Here is a 19,980-nt window from a genome sequence, read left to right on the forward strand (position 1 = left end):
GGATTGATAAAATACCTTGTTTTCCTTTTCTTTTGAACTTCTAGTTGCTGTCCACAGCATCTAGTACATGTGGAATGTTTCTCAATTGGCAATTACATAAGCTTCTTATTATATCTCAGCTACAGCTTTTCTGGAGGATGACTCAGCTTATATCTTTATGGTGCTCCCCAGGATACCTTAAATAAATTTTATGTTTGCTACCAATTCTATAAGTTTAGCCTGACTATTCCAGACATACTTTCAAATTCTGGTGAGAATCTGACCAGTTTTTTTCACATAATATGGTAACAGAAAACTGATCACATTTTTAATATGTACATACAGAAAATAATGTGTATAATAATGGAACTTTTTTAAACATAACTAATAAAAAAATTAAAATAAACATAGCTAATGACAAACTAATAAAAGGTCCCTTCTGTTTTAACTTGATAATCTTCTATGATTTTATCATGAAAGTCCTATTGTCTTGCCACTTTTCTGAAAACTGAAGAGTAGGCCACGTAAAGGGTTTCCAAATATATGCCTGGGAAAAAAAGAACAGAAATATCAAAAGAAAGATATTACTCCAATGGAAAAATATCAAAAGGTTAAACAGATTAATTAATACATATAGATATCCAATATAATCATTAATCAAAACGTGCAAACTAGAATTAGCTACAAATTTTCATCTATTAATTTGTCAAAGACTAAAAATAAGCAAGGCTGGGAAGAAATTGCTATTGATTAAAGTTAGTAACAAATTATTTGACATGTGGTTGGCACTTGGTAATTATTTAATAGATGTTTGCTATTATTACTCTCAATAATATTATTTTTGGTTTTGACAAGGCTAGTGGGAATGTAAACTGACCAAACATTATATATATAAGAAATTAGGGATGCCTGGGTGGCTCAGCAGTTGAGCATCTGCCTTTGGCTCAGGGTGTGATCCCAGGGGCCTGGGATCAAGTCCCCCATCGGGCTCCCCACAGGGAGCCTGTTCTCCCTCTGCCTGTGTCTCTGCCTCTCTCTCTCTCTGTGCCTCTCATGAATAAATAAATAAAATCTTTAAAAAAAAAGAAATTATATCAAAATTCTTTAAAATGTTTATTATTCTCTTTACTGAGGAAGTACATGACTCTCAGGAATACACACTAAGGAAGTAATTGGACAAGTACACAGTGATGCCAGTTTAAAATTGCTATTATGCCAGTGCTTATATGAGTGAAAACATTAATCTACATGTACAACAATATGGAATTAGAAAATTAAGTTATATTTAACAGGGGCGCTTGAGTGGCAGAGTCAGCTAAATATCTGCCTTCAGCTCAAATCATGATCCCAGGGTCCTGGGATCAGGCCCCATATCAAGCTTCCTGCTCAGTGAGGAGTCAGCTTCTCCCTCTCCCTCTGCTCATTCCTCCTGCTAGGACTCTTGCTTGCTTGCTCTCTCTTACTCACTCTTTCTCTCAAATAAATAAATTACTTTTTTAAAAAGTTATAGGTAGCATATAAGTGATGGAAACACTATAAATGATAACAATTATATATTCATATAAAAATATTCATGATCTATTACATTTTTTGTATTAAAATTTTTTCATTAAATTTGCTAACATATAATACCCAGTGCTCATCACATCACGTGCCCTCCTTAATGCCCATCACCCAGCCACCCCATCCTCCAGCCACCTCTCCTTCTGCGACCCTCAGTTTGTTTCCCAGAGTTAAATCTTTCATGGTTTGTTTTTCTCTCTGATTTTTCCCCGTTCAGTTTCCCCTCCTTCTCCTATGGTCCCTTGCTCTATTTCTCATATTCCACACTAGTGAAACCATATGATAATTGCCTTTCTCCAACTGACTTATTTCACTTAGCATAATATCTTTGAGTTCTATCCACATTGATGTAAATGGTAGGTATTCATCCTCTCTGATGCTAATATTCCACTGTATACATATAGCACATCTTTATCCATTCATCTGTCAAAGGACATCGTGGCTCCTCCCACAGTTTGGCTATTGGACATTGCTGCTATGGACCTTGGGGTGCAGGTGTCCCGTCATTACACTACATCGGTATCTTTGAGGTAAATACCCAGTGGAGCAATTGCTGCGTCATAGGGTGGCTCTATTTTTAACTTCTTGAGGAACCTCCATACTGTTTTCCAGAGTGGCTACGCCAGTCTGCGTTCCCACCAAAGGTATAAAAGGGTTCCCTTTTCTCCACATCCCTGCCAATATTTGTTGTTTCCTATCTTCTTAATTTTAGCTATTCTCAACAGTGTAAAGTAGTATCTCATTGTGGTTTTTATTTGTATTTCCCATGTGACAAGTGATACGGAGCATTTTTTTATGTGCCTGTTTGCCATATGTAGGTCTTCTGTTCATGACTTCTGCCCATTTCATGACTGGATTTTTTGAGTTTGGGGTATTGAGTTTTATATGTCCTTTATAGATTTTGGACACTAGCCCTTTATCTGATACATCATTTGCAAGTATCTTCTCCCACTCTGTAGGTTGTCTTTTAGTTTTGTTGGTTGTTTCCTTCTCTGTGCAGAAGCTTTTTATCTTGATGAAGTCCCTATAGTTCATCTTTGCTTTTGTTTCTCTTGCCTTTAGAGACATGTCTTGCAAGAGTTGCTGTGGCTGAGGTCAAAAAGGTTGTTGCCTATGTTCTCCTCTAGAATTTTGATGGATTCTTGTCTCACATTTAGATCTTTCAATCATTTTGAGTTTATCTTTGTGTCTGGTGTAAAAGATTGGTCCAGTTTCATTCTTCTGCATGTGGCTGTCCAATTTTCCCAGCACCATTTATGGAAGAGACTGTCCTGTTTCCAGTGGATAGTCTTTTCTGCTTTGTCAAAGATTAGTTGACCATAAAGTTGAGGGTCCATTTCTGGGTTCTCTGTTCTGTTCCACTGATCTATGTGCTGTTTTTGTGCCAGTACCATGCTGTCTTGATGATCATAGCTTTGTAATATAGCTTGAAGTCAGGCATTTTGATGCCCCCAGCTTTGGTTTTCTTTTTCAACATTCCTCTGGCTATTCAGGGTCTTTTCTGTTTTCATACAAATCTTAGAGGATTGTTTGCTCCAACTCTGTGAAAAAGTCCATGGTATTTTGATAGCGATTGCATTGAATGTGTAGATTGTTCTGGGTAGCACAGATGTTTTCACAATATTTATTCTTCCAATCCATGAGCATGGAATGTTTTTCCATCTCTTTGTGTCTTTCTCAATTTCACTCATCAGTGTTCTGTAGTTTTTAGAGTATAGATCCTTTACCTCTTTCATTAGGTTTATTCCTAGGTATCTTATGGTTTTTGGTGCAAGTTAAATGGGATTGATTCTTTATTTTCTCTTTCTTCAGTTTCATTATCAGTGTATAGAAATGCCACTGATTTCTGTGCATTGATTTTGTATCTTACCACGATGCTGAATTGCTGTAGGACTTCTAAAAATTTGGGGGTGGAATCTTTTGGGTTCTCCATATACAGTGTCATGTCATCTACAAAGAGTGAGTTTGACTTCTTTGCCAATTTGAAAGCCTTTTATTTCTTTTTGTTATCTAATTGCTGAGGCTATGACTTCTAGCACTATGATGAACAGTGCTGAGAGTGGGCATCCCTGTTGTGTTCTTGATCTTGAGGGAAAAGCTCTCAGTTTTTCCCCCATTGAGAATGATATTCACTGTGAACTTTTCATAGATGGCTTTTATGATATTGAGGTATGTTCCCTCTATCCCTACACTTTGAGAGTTTTAACCAAGAAAGGGTGCTATATTTTGTCAAATGCCTTTTCTGCATCAATTGAGAGGATCATATGGCTCTTTTCTTTTCTTTTCTTTTCTCTTTTCTTTTCTTTTCTTTTCTTTTCTTCTTTTCTTTTCTTTTCTATGTGATCTATCACACTGATTGATTTGCAAATGTTGAACCACTCTTACAGCCCAGGAATAAATTACACTTAGTGGTAGTGAATAATCCTTTAATCTAGTGTTGGATCCTATCGGTGAGTATTTTGACATCCATTTTTGTCAGGGATATTGGTTTGTAATTATTTTTGAAGGGGTCTTTGTCTTTTTGGGGATCAAGGTAATGCTGGCCTCATAGAATGGAGTTTGGAAGTTTCCCTTCCATTTCTCTTTTGAAACAGCTTCAGTAGAATAGGTATTATTTCTTTTTTAAATGTTTGGTAGAATTCTCCTGGGAATTCTGGCCCTGGATTCGTTTCCTGGGAGGTTTTTGATGACTGCTTCAATTTCCTTGCTGGTTATTTGTCTGTTCAGGTTTCTTATTTCATAATGCTTCAGTTTTGGTAGTTTATAAGTTTCCAGGAATGCATCCATTTCCTCCAGATTGCCTAATTTGTTGGTATATATTGCTCATAATACGTTCTTAAAACCATTTGTATTTCCTTGGTGTTTGTCATGATCTCTCCTTTTTCATTCATGATTTTATGGAGTCTTTTTTTCTTTTTCTTATTTTATTTATTTATTCATGAGAAACACAGAGAGAGAGGGAGGGGGCAGAGACATAGGCAGAAGGAGAAGCAGGCTCCATGCACAGAGCCCCATGTGGGACTCAACCTCAGGATTCCAGGATCATGCTCTGAGCCAAAGACAGATGCTTAACTGCTGAGCCACCCAGGTGTCCGAGTCTTTTTTCTTTTTAATAAGTCTGGCTAGGGGTTTATCTATCTCATTAATTCTTTCAAAAAAATCAGCTCCTAGTTTTGTTAATCTGTTCTACTATTCTTCTCCTCTATTTCACTGAGTTCTGTTCTAATCTTTATTATTTCTCTTCTCCTGCTCGGTTTAGGCTTTATTTGCTGTTCTTTCTCAATCTCTTTTAGGTGTAACGTTAGCTTGTGGATTTGAGATTTTTCTAAATTTTTTGAGACAGGCTTGTATTGAAATGAACTTCCATCTCCAGACCACCTTTGCTGTATCCCAAAGGTTTTGAACAGTTGTGCCTTTATTTTCATTAGTTTGCAAAAATCTTTTTAATTCTTCTCTAATTTCCTGGTAGACCCCATTCATTCCTTAGTGGGAAGCTCTTTAACCTCCAAACATTTGAGTTCCTTCCAAATTTCCTCTTGAGTTCAAATTTCAAAGCAAACATTGTGGCCCAAAAATGTGCAGGGAATACCAATCTTTTGGTATCGGTTGAGCTCTGATTTGCGACCCAGTGTGTGGTTTATTCTGGAGAAAGCTCCATGTGTACTTGAGAAGAACGTGTATGTCACTGCATTACGATGGAATGTTCTGTATGTATCTGTGAAGTCCATCTAGTCCAGTGTGTCATTCAAGAACATTGTTTCTTTGTTGAACTTTTGCTTAGATGATCTGTCCTTTGCTGAGAGTGGAGTGTTGAAATCTCCTACTATTAAGGTATTATTATCTATGTGTTTCTTTACTTTGGTTATTAATTGGTTGATATAATTGGCTGCTCCCACATTAGGGGCATAAATATTCATAATTGTTAGGTCTTCTTGTTGGATAGACCCTTTAAGTATGATATAGTGTCCCTCTTCATCTCTTACTACAGTCTTTGGTTTAAAATCTAATTTATCTGATATGAGGATTGCTACCCCTGCTTTCTTTTGAGGACCATTTGCATGGTAAATTGTTCTCCACCCCCTCATTTTCAGTCTGAAGGAGTCTTTAGATCTAAAATGAGTCTTTTGTAGATTGCTTATGGATGGGTCTTGCTTTTTTATCCAATCTGATACCCTATGTCTCTTGACTAGAGCATTTAGCCCACTCATGTTCAGAATAACTGTTGAAAGATATTAATTTAATGCCATGGTATTACTTGTGCAGTCCCTGTTTCTGCAGATTGCCTGTTTTTCTGGGTTCCCTCTCCACTTACAGGGTGCCCCTTAATATTTTCTGTAGGGCTGGCTTGGTGGTCACATATTCTTTGTTTCTGCCTATCCTGGAAGCTTTTTCTCTCTCTTATTCTGAACAACAGCCTTGCTGGATAAAGTATTCTTGGCTGCATGTTTTTCCCATTTAGTTCCCTGTATATATCATCCAAGCCCTTTCTGGCCTGCCAGGTCTCTGTGAATAGGTCTGCTGTTAATCTGATTATTTGTTTCTCTGTATGTTAGGAATCTCTTGTCTTGAGCTGCTTTCAGGATTTTCTCCTTCTTTATCTCTGAAATGTGCAAGCTTCACTATTATATGTCAGGGTGTTGATCTACTTTTATTGATTTTGGGAGGGGTCCTCTCTACTTCTTGGATATGAATGCCTGTTTCCTTCCCCAGATTAGTGAAGTTCTTGGCTATGACTTGTTCAAATTATCTTCTGGTCCTGTCTCTCTCTACACCCTCAGGAATTCCAATAATTTGGATGTTATTTTTCTTTTTTCTCAAACTATCACTTATTTCTCAGAGCTTCTCCTTAGGGGGTTTTAGTTGTTTTTCTCTCTTTTACTTAGCTTCTTTCCTTTCCATCAACTTGTCTCCTATGTCACTTTTTTTTTTTTTAAGATTTTACGTATTTATTCATGAGAGACACAGAGAGAGAGGCAGAGACATAGGTACATGGAGAAGCAGGCTCCCTGTGGGGAACCTGATGTGAGACTCGATCCCAGGATGCCAGGATCACGCCCTGAGCTGAAGGCAGATGCTCAACCACTGACCCACCCAGGCACCCTTCCTATGTCACTTATTATCTCTTCTGCCTCATTTACACTAGCTGTTAGAGTATCCAGTTTAGACTGTATCTCAGAATATTTTTAGCTTCGGCCTGATTAGATCTCATTTCTGCACCAGGAGAATCTCTAGAGTCTTTTATTCTTTTTTCAATCCCAACTAGTAACTTTATAATTGTAATCCTAACTCCATCTCTGACATTTTACTTAAATCCATATCTATTAGATTTGTAGCAGAGAGTATTAACCTCAGTTCATTCTTTTGTTGTCAATTCCTCTTTCTAGTCATTTTGGCCAGTGCAGAATGGTTGTACGAACAAGCAGTCAAAAATATTAACCACGACCCAAGCAAAATATACACTAGACTATTCCAAAGAGATCAGGAACTAATAAATAAAAGAAAAAAGACAAAGAAAAATAAAAAGAAATTTTAAAAAAGAGAAACAAAAAAAGTTGGGGAAGGGGGAGGAGAGAGAGAATATAATCTCACAGAGTGTGCAAAACAGGGTTATCCACTTGGTCCTGAGTGCATTTTGATCTGTGTGTTAGAAGATGCTAAATTCCAAAACTATAAAGAAAGCAAATATTAAATATATGTAATATTTTTGCATATATACATATATATGCAAAATATATACATATATATGCAAAAATAAAATTGAATACAGTGAAAGGAAGCCAAAAATGAAGAATATATCTATAACATGTAATTGTAAAATATGAAAGTTAAAAAAGAAAAGGCTTAAAGACAAAAAGTTGATAAAATAAACTAGCTGAGACAGGAAAAATTTAAAAATTTTTAAGTTGAAAAATAAATGAATCATAAGAAAAAACCCTCAACTTCTATATACTATTTTCCTCTAGTCCTGGTTTTCCAGTCCTGTTTGGTCATTAAACTTTGCTGTTCTCCTGTTCGTCCAGCTGGTCCTCTTGGGGAGGGGCCTGCTGTGCTAATTCTTATGGGTCTGTGCCTGGGTGGAGTTGCACCACCTCTGGCCAGGGGGCAAGGCTCAGTATAAGCTGTTTGTTGCATGAGGTTTTTGTTCCCTGAAATCTTTCAGCACTTCTTTTGAGGGTGAAAGGAAAAAAAAACATGACCGTGTCTGGATCTGCAGGTCTGGAGCCGAGAGATCTTGGTGAGCACCCAAGCTCACAGACTCCTATGGGGCCAGGCCACTCAGATCCCCCGCCCCCCCCCCCCCCAGGCGCAGGCAGAGACACTGATTTGTGCCATTTGTAGGCCTCCAGCAGGGAGAGCCTTTGCCTGCTCAGGTGCACCCCCTCTCTGCCCTTCTTGGAGGAAGCAGAGGGTCGCCCCACTTCTGTCCATTATAGGCCCCTGGCTTGGAGAGTGTTCACCGGGCCTAATGAGCACCCCCTCTGCCTCTCCCAGAGGAAGGCAGAGGGTTGCTGCAATCCAGTCCTTTGCAGGGACCCAACACGGAGAGCAGTTACCCAATCTGGCCAAGTTTCAAGCTTTATGGCAACAAGCTGAACCTGGCACGCCTGGGTGGCTCAACGTCTGCCTCTGGCTCGGGGCAGGGTGGGGGGCGGGGGTGAGTTGGTGGCGGTCCAGGATCCTGGATTGAGTCCCACATCGGGCTCCGTGTGGGGAGCTTGCTTCTCCCTCTGCCTGCGTCTCTGTCTCTCATGAATAAATAAATCTTAAAAAAAAAAAAAAAAGAACAAGCTGAATGTTTTCCTGAGCTCACTGATCTAAACCTGTTTCCTCGCCCCAAGCTTGGGAACTGTGCCAGCTGAGGCACCTCTGTCCTTCCTGTGCCTCTGGGAATACTGACCCCTCCCCACCCACTGCCCCACCTGTGACTCTGACCTGCTTCACCCCTGAGCACCTTTCAGGCAGGGAAGTTGTTCACAGCAGCTGATTTCTAAAAAGTCCTCATTTTGATCCCCAGGACTGTATTACCAAGGCTCCCTCCCCCACTCATTTAACTTCTGATATACCCCCTCCGTTTCTCTTCTCTGCACTTCTACCTTGCAAAAAAGTGGTCACTTTTCTATTTGCAGCATTCCAGCTGTGCTTTCCTTACACCTTAGGTTGAATTTCTAGGTGTTCAGGATGATTTGATAGTTTTCTAGCTAAATTAAGGCGACCAGGTGAAACAAAGACCCCTACTCTTCCACCATCTTGCCTCTCCCATTGCATTTCTAAAATGTAGGTACAAAATTATATACGTAATAAAATCCAACTTTGTAAAAGAAAAGATTAGGAGTATATATGTGTTCTATGCACAGAGAAAAACCTAAAAGCCACACACCAAAATATTAACTTTAACCATTGCTTATTTTCTTCCTTATACTTACCTTTGTGAGATTTTTAAATAATTAGTAAGTACGTATAATCAGATGAATCTTTCTTATTTTGAAAATAAGTCGATTTAGACTTTGTCAAAACAACTGGCCATCGTGCCGGTTCCACTATCTTCCTTGTTCTTAGTACTTTGCCTTCACCTAAACTTGCCTTTGTTAGTCCTTTGATCTTGATAAGGTTTGTTTGCACTATGATTTTGACATACCAGTGGCTCAGGCACTTATAACCTTACTCTTAGAGTTTCTGAATCCATGAGATCTCCCTGGTTACAGTCAATGACTCTTCATCTCTATAACCAAATATACACAGCTCTCTGGGAAGTAAAACTGATTCTCAGTTGAAGACTCTGGCTATCCTTTTATAATTGTCCTGTCAGCGATATATAATTCACTCACTGATAATCCCCTTGACAGGTAATCTCTTTGACAAATATCAACCTTCCATAACAACCCGGCTCAGCTGTGGACTCTATAAGCCGCATATTCCAAACTAAAGGCAATAGTCCACCCAAATCCAGCTGGCCTTGCCCTAATTCGTTCTCCAGGAGGCTGCTGCTATCACTTTGGATCCTTGCTCCTTAGATTAGGTAAAATATTAGATAAAAGTAAATGCTGAGACTCTAAGAACTATTTTAATAAAAAAAATACTTTTTAAGATTTTATTTATTTATTTATTCATGAGAGACACACAGAGAGAGGCAGAGACACAGGTGGAGGGAGAAGCAGGCTCCCTGCAGGGAGCCTGATGCAGGACTCGATCCCGGGTCTCCAGGATCACACCTGGGCTGAAGGCAGATGATCAACCCCTGAGCCACCCAGGTGTCTCTAATAAAAAAATTTTTTTGAAAAATATATCATATTTAGAAAAGCTAAACTTATGGGAACCATATGTTGAATTACAGATTCAAAATATTTACATAGCAAAGAATTATTACAAACCATCTGGAGGTAGGATAGTTCAGAGGGTGGATAATGTTCTATTCCAGGTTTTTATTTCTTTCCTCTTGGTATAATTTTTTTCTTCTTGATATCTGCATAGTTCTAGAAAGGTATGTTTTGTCTGTTTCTAAATGCATTGGCATAAAACTCTTTGGGGGTGGGGTTATTATTAATTTGTGACAACTATCTCACATCCGTGATCCTCTCCAGTCAAAAGTTCTTTGAAACAATGCCTTGGCCCCGACCAGTCAGAGAATGGAGACATATGACTCACCCGTCCTGGGAATGGCCCCTCCTAGATAGTGGAGACTTGAAACTGGCCATTGAACTTGCCTGTCACCTTGTCAACTTCAGCCATGCTTATCTGGCTGGATGGGTGGTCCTCTGAGCTGATGATACGGTTGCTGGGGGAGGTACAAGTACATAAGCTCACGGCCATCATTCTGCATATCAAGGTTGCCACCATGGCAAGCGGGAGCCCAGAAAGGAGGCATAAAACTCATTATAAGCATTTTCTTGTGATATTTTAAAATCTCTACTAAAAATCATTTTTTAATCTTCCTAAATCCATAATTATCGCCTATAATTTCTAAAATGGTTTAAACATTTATCAGTCTTGCTAAAGGCACATCTATTTTACTATTTTTTTCAAGAGTCAGATTTTGATTTTGTTGATTCAACCACTTATTTTCTATTACATTAGTGTCTGGTTCTGCAGACACATATTTACAGTGGTTTTATTTATAACAGTACCAGATTGGAAACAACCTAAATGTCTATCAATAAACTGTGCTATATCCAAAGAAATACTACTCAGCAAAAAACAAAACCAAAACCAAATTAGTGATACTCTAAATATGAATGAATCCCAAGGGTTGTGGGAATGCCTGGGTGGCTCAGGGTGTGATCCGGGGGTCCTGGGATCAAGTCCCACATCAGGCTCCCCTCAAGGAGCCTGCTTCTTCCTCTGCCTGTGTCTCTGCCTCTCTCTCTCTGTCTCTTATGAGTAAATAAAAAAATATTTTTTTTAAAAAAGTAAACCCTTTAAAAAAAAAGACTCTCAAATCTGTGGTAAATGAAAGCTGGCCAGAAAAGAGTACATAATATATGATTCCATTTATATGAAATTCTGTAAAATAATATAAACTGATATACAGTATCAGAAAATAGATCAGTGGTTGCCTGGGAACAGGAATAAAGAGGAAGATGGATTACAAAGGGGCATAAGGAAACTTTGGAGTGATGAAAATGTTTGCTATCTTGACTGTGGTGATGGTTTCATAGATGTATAAATATGTCATCAACTCATCAACTTGTACAATTTAAATGTGAATTAATTGTACATCAATTATACCTTAATAAAGCTGCTAAATAAGAGCCCCAAAATATAGCAACAAAGGAGTTTATATAACAAGAATATAGATAAGTACAATTTAGCTTGATTAGCATAGCTCTCTGGAAAAAGAGAAATGGTTTCTGGTTTTTCTGGTTATAAGGAAGTATAAGACCTGCTTAGCCGATTTTAAGGAATTTTCCTATACAAATACACTGGATTTTATGGAACCTGGACAAGGCACCTAAGTACCATAGGACCTAATGACAACTGCACTGGAAGGCAGGTGCTGGAAAGAACTAGTCTAATAATGTCTATCTGAAGGTCTGAGGTTGGCTATCTGATCTTTTTATTTAAGATTTATTTTTTTGAGAGGGAATGTCTGTGCACTCACACGAAGATAAGGGCAGAGGGAAAGGGAGAAACTCAAATGGACTCTGAGCTGAGTCCAACACAGGGCTCAACTTGGGCTCTGTCTCATGACCCTGAGATCAGACCTGAACCAAAACCAAGAGTTGGACACTTTGTGCCACTAAGGTGCCCTGAAGACGTGATATTTTTATTTGCCTCCCTTTCATGGGAATTCCATTTTCCTCTACCCATTGGTTTCCAACGCTCAGGGTTTGTGTTCTTCTAGAACTTTTAACTTGCACATGAACATAATGAGCTAATTGGATTGCCCATTGGCCCACTACCAACAAATACCTCTTTCTCTGTTTGATTCAAATTCCCCAGACAGGCAACCCGACTAGCTAAATTCATCTTTTTGTACCAGGCCATTGATAAACTGATCAGCTCATGAACTGACTTCCTTTAACGTCAGACTGCCCATCTTTTGGTCCAAACGACTGTGGTCAAGAGGCAGGAAGGTCCACACATTCAAAGCAGAACACAACTGTTTTGCAAACACAAACTGCGGGCAGGGCAGACTTCCAAAAAAAGGGATGGTATTAGGACAGAAGCCAGTACTTGACATCTCTAGTAGACTAATTTCCTGCTGAAATTAGCTCACAAACCAAGTATGTACAAGTGGCCCTTGCTGATAGTCACCTTACATGTGATCACCTTTTGTGACCATGCTGCTCTGACTTCTGGCCTAAGTAAGAATTCCATTAGGACTGCTGCTCAGGCTGAGGTATATTCAGCTTCTTTTTTAAATCTGCCAAGGATAGGGACACCTGAGTGGCTCAGGTCATAATCCCAAGGTCCTGGGATGAGCCCTACATCAGGCTCCCTGCTCCTCGAGGCAGCTTCTCCCCTCCTTCTGCCTGTCATTCCCGCAGCTCTCTGCCTCTCTGTCAAATAAATAAATGAAATCCTAAAAAAAGAAAAGAAAAGAAAAGAAAAGAAAAGAAAAGAAAAGAAAAGAAAAGAAAAGAAAAAGACAAGAAAAGAAAGAAAAGAAAAGAAATCTGTCAATGATAGTCCTCTCCCTCTAGCTCTGGACTGTGCTCCACTCCTTGATTTCCCTGGGAAGGTAACATTTACTAAGCACTGTGCACCTAATCTGGTCTTACAAGCATTCTCTTCATCCTTCTATCAGTTCCGAGGACCCAAGAAATCCTACCCTGTCCCTTTACATGTTTTTATTTTCTGGCTTGAGGAATATACACTAGGAAGTAAAGACTGGTTTTACCTTTTGGTGAATCTTAGCTCCTTTACCTATTGTGGTCCAAATGAGAATCTGAATTTACATCCTGTTCTTATTTGGCAAAAATTGATCATTTTAAATTTCTGAGCCGGCAGGTTAAAAAAACAAAAACAAAACCCAGGAATATACAGATTAATCTTTCACGTGTAAAAGAGGTCTTTAGGAGAAAAAACTCACCATAAAATATTAGTTCCTGGGATCTAAGCCAAATAGCTACATCTAGTGTTTAAAGTGGGATCAGCAATTTTTAAGTGTGATCTTTGCTCTGAAAACAAGGGTCATGGGAAGGGAAACTGGTTTTTCAATGTGAAGGTTGATAAAGCCTTAAAGGACTCCCAAAGGCCTGGCAGAGGTATTATTATTATAAATTCCTTTTCTAGGGTGCCTGGATGGCTCACTTCAGTTGAGTGTCTGACTCTTGACCTTGGATCCGGAAAGTCTGACGAAAGAGTGTCCGTACTATTATAATTTTTCATTCTTTCCACTTTTCAAATTTCCAACATTTCCTCACTCTCTGATAACCTTTTTTCTGATTTCATTGGGCAACAAAAACAATGTGAAGAAAACCTCCAACAACTCTCTCCATCACATCGACTACACTATCAGCATCTCATATACTCTTACTCTCCTCTGTGAGCATTTTCTCCTCAGAAATGTATGCATACATATCAAATTTTCCACTTACCTCCAAAGGATTCTTTTACCTAAAGCTCATTCAAGGGTCCCAGGTTAAGAACCACCTAACCACCAGGTTAAAGTCATATTCCCATTAGTTAGGAAGCGATGGCAAGGGATGAAGTAACATTGGCAGGCTATTTGAATCATTTCACCTAAAAATATAGTCAAAGTTTTGTGAACAGTGTCCAATTTAAAAAGTGTTTCTTGAGAGCTGATTCCATGTCCACCATGTGAGCAATATTTAGAAATACTATTTGGCATGATATTGAATAGAAATACGTAGATTACTTAATTGCAAAGAGAACAACATGCCTTTACAACAGAGCTGTCAGCGTGTTAATCAAATGACCAGGGGTGCCTGGGTGGCTCTGTGGTTAAGCTCTGCCTTTGGCTCAGGGCATGATCCTGGAAGTCCCAGGATTGAGCCCCAGGATGGATTCCCAGGATCAAGTTCCAGGATTGAGTCCCACACCAGGCTCCCTGTAGGGAGCCTGCTTCTCTCTCTGTGTGTCTCATGAATAAAGAAATCTTTTCTAAAAAATCAAATGATCAAACTTATTGTTACTAACAGTGAGATAAACCTGACATCACACAGTGGACCTAAAAAACATCCTTGTGGGGATCCCTGGGTGGCGCAGCGGTTTAGCGCCTGCCTTTGGCCCAGGGTGCGATCCTGGAGACCCGGGATCGAATCCCACGTTGGGCTGCCTGCATGGAGCCTGCTTCTCCCTCTGCCTATGTCTCTGCCTCTCTCTCTATCATAAAAAAAAAAAAAAAAAAAAAAATTCCTTGTGAAATGTTAGATGCAAGCTACCGAAGCCTCCAGGAACTTGCTGTTTATAGAAGATACAAGGTTTAGGAGCAAAAATGAATACAATCAGACAACTCAGAAATAGGTATTCTTCAGGATAATTGGCTTTGTTTCTTAAAGAAAAAAAATCCTTTATTGCAGGGGAGTGTAAAGATTACTTTTTTTTTTAAGATCTATTGATTTATTCAGAGAGAGAGAGAGACAGAGACACAGGCAGAGGGAGAAGCAGGCTCCATGCAGGAAGCCCCAGGTGGGACTCGATCCCAGGTCTCCAGGGTCACGCCCTGGGCCGAAGGAGGCCCTAATCCGCTGAACCACCGCGGCTGCCCTAAAGTCTGTTTATAAGTGAAGTATCTTAATGTTTCAATTTAGGATTCTGACAAAAACAAAATGACACCAAATACTCACATAAATAAAACAATCATGACAAAAGTAACAACTATTTTTCCCCGTGTTCACCTGTTTTGCTTCCTAAATTCCACATGCGCGTGGACAGGAACAGTTTTTAAATCCAGGTGATGAGCACAAGGGTGATTTTGTATCTTCTTGTGCATCTTCATCGTCTCGAAAAATGTTCAGAATAATAGAACTCAGAGGTGCATTAGTCCTATTATACCCATCTCCCCCCCACCCCCCCATCCTACCCTTCTTTAACAGTCCTCTGCTTTGCCCAGGTCTTTGAAGGCTTTCTTGGGGGATTCCTGGACAAACCGAGTTCTCCCTTTTCCGAGTTTCCCCGGTGCTTGTAACTTGGAATTTGGCCCTAAACTACGCTTCTTCCGCTTCTTCCTCGTGCCTGGCCTCCGCAAAAGCGGTGCAACCCGCAGGCCTGGCGGAGCAACGCACCGGATTAAAAAAATGGGATTGCGGTTGGCCTGCAGGGCATTTGCAGGGAAAAAAAAAAAAAAGATTGTTTAGCAAGTTAACAAGATGTAGCGGGGAGGGATCCACCCCAACCCGGGGCGGTGGCGATTAAAAAGGCAAGTCCCGCGCACTACGGGAGGCGGGCGGCTGCCTGGGCGGGAAGCCGCGACCCCGCGCCGCAGGCCCCGCAGCAGCGGCCCGACCCGGGGCAGGCCGAGGGCAGGCCGAGGGCGCGCGGGGCAGCTCCGCGGGACGGCGGCGGCCGAGGGGCCCGGGAGCGCCGGGCAAGGTCACGGAAGGTCGGCGTCACCCGGCCCCGCGGGCGCGCTTCCCGGGAAAGGGGCGGGCGGCCGGCCTCCGGCCTGCGCCCTCGCCCCGCCGCCCCCGCCCCCGCGCCCGCCCCCGCGCCCGCACTCCCGGCGGCCCCGCCCCGCCCCGCGCCCGGGCTGCAGCCTCCCCCGGACGCGGACCCGCCTCGGGGCGCTCGACCGCCCTCCCCGCCCGGGGGCGCGCGGCGGGAGCGCCCTCCCGTTTCCGCGAACACGCCCCGCCTCCCCTCCTCCCCTCTCGTCTCTTCCCCTCCCCTCCTCCCCTCTTCTTCCCTCCCTTCCTCCCTCCCTCCCTCCCCTCCCCACCCCACCCACCCGGGGTCAAACGCGCGCGGCGGGAGCGCCGTCCGGTTTCGTGGAACACGCTCCCCCTCCCCCCTCCCCTCCCCTCCCCTCCCCACCCGGCCGGGGACTCGCGGCCGCGGCTGAAGCGCCCTCCCGCGGCGGCGGTACATGCTCCCCTCCCTTCCTCCCTCCGTCCCGCGTCCACGCCGGGGGGCGTGGCCAGGCCGTGCGGGGGCGTGGCCAGGCCTGCGGGGGCGTGGCCAGGCGGCTCCGGGCCCTGCGCGCGGGAGGACCCCGGCTGGCGGCGGGGAGGCCGAGCGCGGCGGCGGAGCGCGGAGGAGCGGCGCGGGGCGGCCATGGCCGCGGTGCTCAGGCGCAGCTGCGGGGTGAGCGCGGACACGGGGGCCGCGGCGCTCGGGGCGGGGGCGGGGGGGCGCGGGGCGACGCCGGCGCTGCGCTGGGTGGCGGCGGCCGGGGCGCGGGCGGGCGGGCGGGCGGGGCGGGGGCCCGAGGCGGCGGCGGGGCCCGTGCGTCGCTGTCCCGCGCCCCCCGTGACCCCGCGGCCCCCGCGCCCCCCGCGCCCCCCGCCCTGGCCTCGCCCTCCGGCCGCCCCGGGCTCGCCGCGACCTTCCCCCGACCGTGACCCGGCCTTGGCCTCGGGCGGCGGGGCCTGCTCTCACGGCCTTGGCCTTTGAGGGGAGCCCGCGGGGCGTCTGCCGCCAGCCCGGGAGCCAGTCGGGGCGCCCGAAAGCGCGGGGGCCGGGCCCTCCGGGGACGACCGTGCAGCGGCGGCGGCGGCGGCGGCGGGGCTGCCCCAGCCCGTAGGTCTCTGCTCGTCCCGCCCGCCGCGGCCTGGAAGAGGGAAGAAGCTGCCGCAGAATTTGCTGGAAGCCGGTCCGGGTATCCTGGGGTCGTGGCTCACGGATCCGGATCCGACGCCGTCTCTGCCACTTGGTTACCCTTTATCTTAGATATTACTGGCACATTAAGACGGCCATCCTGACGTCATCTGTGATTAAGAGATTCATGTTCTCGGCCAAAAAGAGTAGGAATTTTAGGATCTATGAAAATTCTAGTTGCCCAGTATTCGTGATGGCTCTGCGAGGTAATGGACCGGGAATTTAAAAAATGATGATTACAAATTGAACGCCAATTTAAAGACAACTTTTTTTAAAATGATGATGAACTCTGACAACCAAAAAAGAAAAAAGAGGCTAATTTCTCAACCAGAAAAAGATTAATTTCTCAGTCTCTCCAAGGGAAAATATAGAAAACCCTGATCCAGAAAACTTACACCCCTGTATCTGTTCTTTGACACTCCCATAAAATTTAAGGTTCTTAGATTCCTTTTTTTTTTTTAATTTTAAATATTATTATTTATTTATTCATGAGACACAGAGAGAGAGGGACAGGGAGAGAAGCAGGCTCCACGCAGGGACCCCACGTGGGACTCGATCCCAGGTCTCCAGGGTCACGCCCTGGGGCAAAGGCAGGTGCTAAACGGCTGAGCCCCCCAAGCTGTCCAGGTTCTTATATTCCTAAGATATACACAAAAGTGTTTCATTATAGTTGTACTGTGGTTGCAGACTTGAGGTTTGATGGAAGATGCTGTTGAGTTAGGGACAAAAGCGGCTTGCCAGACCAGAGGTGAATAAACCAGACCATCCAATCCCAGGTGCCACAGGTGAGGCCTTGTTACAACAGCTGCTTCTGACCAATAAAGAATTACCTAAAAAGGAAGTAAGCCTTTGAAGATATTATCACTAGTCCTTACTCTATGGTGATACCGATAGAGATGTTTAAAGGATTGAGGCTCCCCTGTTGGCTTTTAATAAAAGACCAACCCCGCAAGTCCTCAGTGGCGACCCTGTCCGGACCCCTCTCACTCCTGAGAGCCTTCTCTGCACCTTTGCTTAATAAACTTCTATCGCTTTACTCACTTCCCTTTGTCCAGATTTCCTTCTTTGACTCTGTGAGACCAGAGCCAATCTCTCCTGTATCCTTTGTCTTTTGGAGATTTGGAATCTGGTTGTTCTGGGTAGAGAGCCCAGAGTGATAAAAGTCAGCATTTATTTGGCATGATGCGTCCAAGACGTTTTCTTGTTTTAAATCCTCTCAACAAATCATCCAGCAAAAAAAAAAGAGCTTCACTTTCTAGATTTGAAGAGAAGCTACGGCAAGTTGGTAATTGGCCCAAGGTCTCAAAAACACTTGGGGGCGTCTAGACTCAAGCCATTCTAAGTCTAAATAATCTACTAATTCTATATTCTGTGTGCATTGGGCCACCTCTCGAAATGGCTAGCATTATATATCATTAGCAGATTGATGGGGATTGTTTCCTGGCTGTAGCTACTTCCGTATTTTGTTTTATGTGACATTTTCCTGAAGAGTAATATGTAAACTTTTTACAAATTATTTTAAGTCCACTAATAATTCCCTATTTAAAGTCACAGCAGACTGTTTTACCTGTTTTATGAGGTCTGATGTTGTGCAGTGGTGTCTAAACCACTAGAAGAACAAGGTTTTTTTGGTCTGGTTTTTGTGGGATTTTTTTTTTTTTTTTTTTTTTTTTTATTGGATGTAGTAACCAATTAGGAGACCTAAACTGAAAGAGCAGTAAAGCAAGGTGGTTAATGGTATAGATTCTCTACACTTAATGTTACAGTTAGAATCCTGGTTACACTACCTAACAGCAGAGTGACCTTGGCCAGTTTCACTTGAACTTGCCGAGCCTCAGTTTCTTCGTATGCAAAGTAAGGATAAAAATAGTGCCTTAATCCTAGGCTTGACTTGGAGATTAAGTGAATTGGCGTGTAGAATGTGACCCTGAACAAGTATGTTTGGTCTATGATGACTGAACAATAAGGGCTAGAGAAACCATGTTTTATTTCCAAACTAATTTAATGAAAATTGCAAAGAAGATATGAATTTTTGTACTCTGTAGTTAGTACAGAGTACAAACTACAAAACTACAAAATTAGTAGTTATTTTTTTCAAGATTGTATAAAGTGTTATTTAGAAAGAGTTATTTAAAATATTTGACAGAGTTGCCTGGGTGGCTCATTGGTTGAACATTGCTTTTGGCTCAGGGCGTGATCCCAGAGTCCTGGGATTGAATCCCACATCGGGCTCCCTGCATGGAGCCTGCTTCTCCCTTTGGCTATGTCTCTGCCTCTCTCTCTTGTGTCTCTCATGAATAGATAAATAAAATAAAGATATTTGACAATCCATACCGTCACTTTAAGTGTAGGTGGTTCAGGCGCCTGGGTGGCTCAGTCAGCTAAGCGTCTGCCTTTCAGCTCAGGTCACAGTCCTGGGATTGAGCCCTACATCAGGCTCCCTGCTCAGTGGAGACTCTCTTCTCCCTCTCCCCATCCCCCTCCTTGTGTGCATGCGCTCAAAAGCAGAAGTTTATTTATTTATTCATGAGAGACACAGAGAGAGAGGCAGAGACACAGGCAGAGGGAGAAGCAGGCTCCACACAGGGAACCTGACATGGGGCTCAATTCCAGATCTCCAGGATCACGCCCTAGGCTGAAGGCGGTGTTAAACCGCTGAGCCACCTGGGCTGCCCACATCTGTAATTTATTTAGAAGAGGGTTCACAAATATTTTTGTAAAGGGAGAGTAAATAATTTCAGCTTTGTGGACTATCTGGTTTCTGGCAACTGGAAAAGCAGCAATTGACAATATGGTGTACCAGTAAAATTGTATTTATTAAACTGGTAGCTGCAAACAAACAAGCAAAAAGCAAACAAAAACTGATGGCTGCCTTAGTGTGTGCTGATTACTGTTTTAGAGTATTCTAGGAATGCTTGTAGACAACAGCTGGAGATCTAGAACATAGTTTTAGGCTAACTTGTTAAATAAAGTGAAGTATCTTAGAAAATGGAATCCTCCACGGGGAAGATTCCCAGAGGCATACCTGTGAAGCTCACAGGGACAGGGTATCAAAGTTGACAGACTAGGGGACTCTTGAATGCAGCACTATACCATCCTGTTTTTGCTTCTCAATCCCTGACTATTGTTTGTCTTGTAGACACTCAAGTAGTACAAATACTACTGTTATTTTCATTGCTTTAAAAAGTTTTTTTCTTTGTATTAAGTGTTCACACATCT

The 19,980-nt window shown here is 42.8% G+C and overlaps 1 protein-coding gene and 1 long non-coding RNA gene across 2 annotated transcripts in view; one reads left to right on the plus strand and one right to left on the minus strand.

The window, feature by feature from the left end:
- Nucleotides 1-282: 282 nt before the first annotated feature.
- LOC144318287 (uncharacterized) lies at nucleotides 283-14,995 on the minus strand. The gene is made up of 2 exons (XR_013384134.1): nucleotides 14,844-14,995; nucleotides 283-526 (listed from the first exon to the last, which is right to left on the minus strand). It is a non-coding gene; the product is annotated as an uncharacterized LOC144318287 (long non-coding RNA).
- Nucleotides 14,996-16,115: 1,120 nt separating this feature from the next.
- ACADM (acyl-CoA dehydrogenase medium chain) overlaps nucleotides 16,116-19,980 on the plus strand; it is a 30,687-nt gene continuing 26,822 nt past the window's right edge. The window contains exon 1 of the mRNA XM_077905069.1: nucleotides 16,116-16,248. Within this exon, the coding sequence (XP_077761195.1) occupies nucleotides 16,219-16,248 (30 nt within the window). The 5' untranslated portion in view covers nucleotides 16,116-16,218. The remainder of the gene's footprint in view (nucleotides 16,249-19,980) is intronic.

This window comes from Canis aureus, chromosome 8, assembly GCF_053574225.1.
Source record: "Canis aureus isolate CA01 chromosome 8, VMU_Caureus_v.1.0, whole genome shotgun sequence".
NCBI classification, from domain to species: domain Eukaryota; kingdom Metazoa; phylum Chordata; class Mammalia; order Carnivora; family Canidae; genus Canis; species Canis aureus.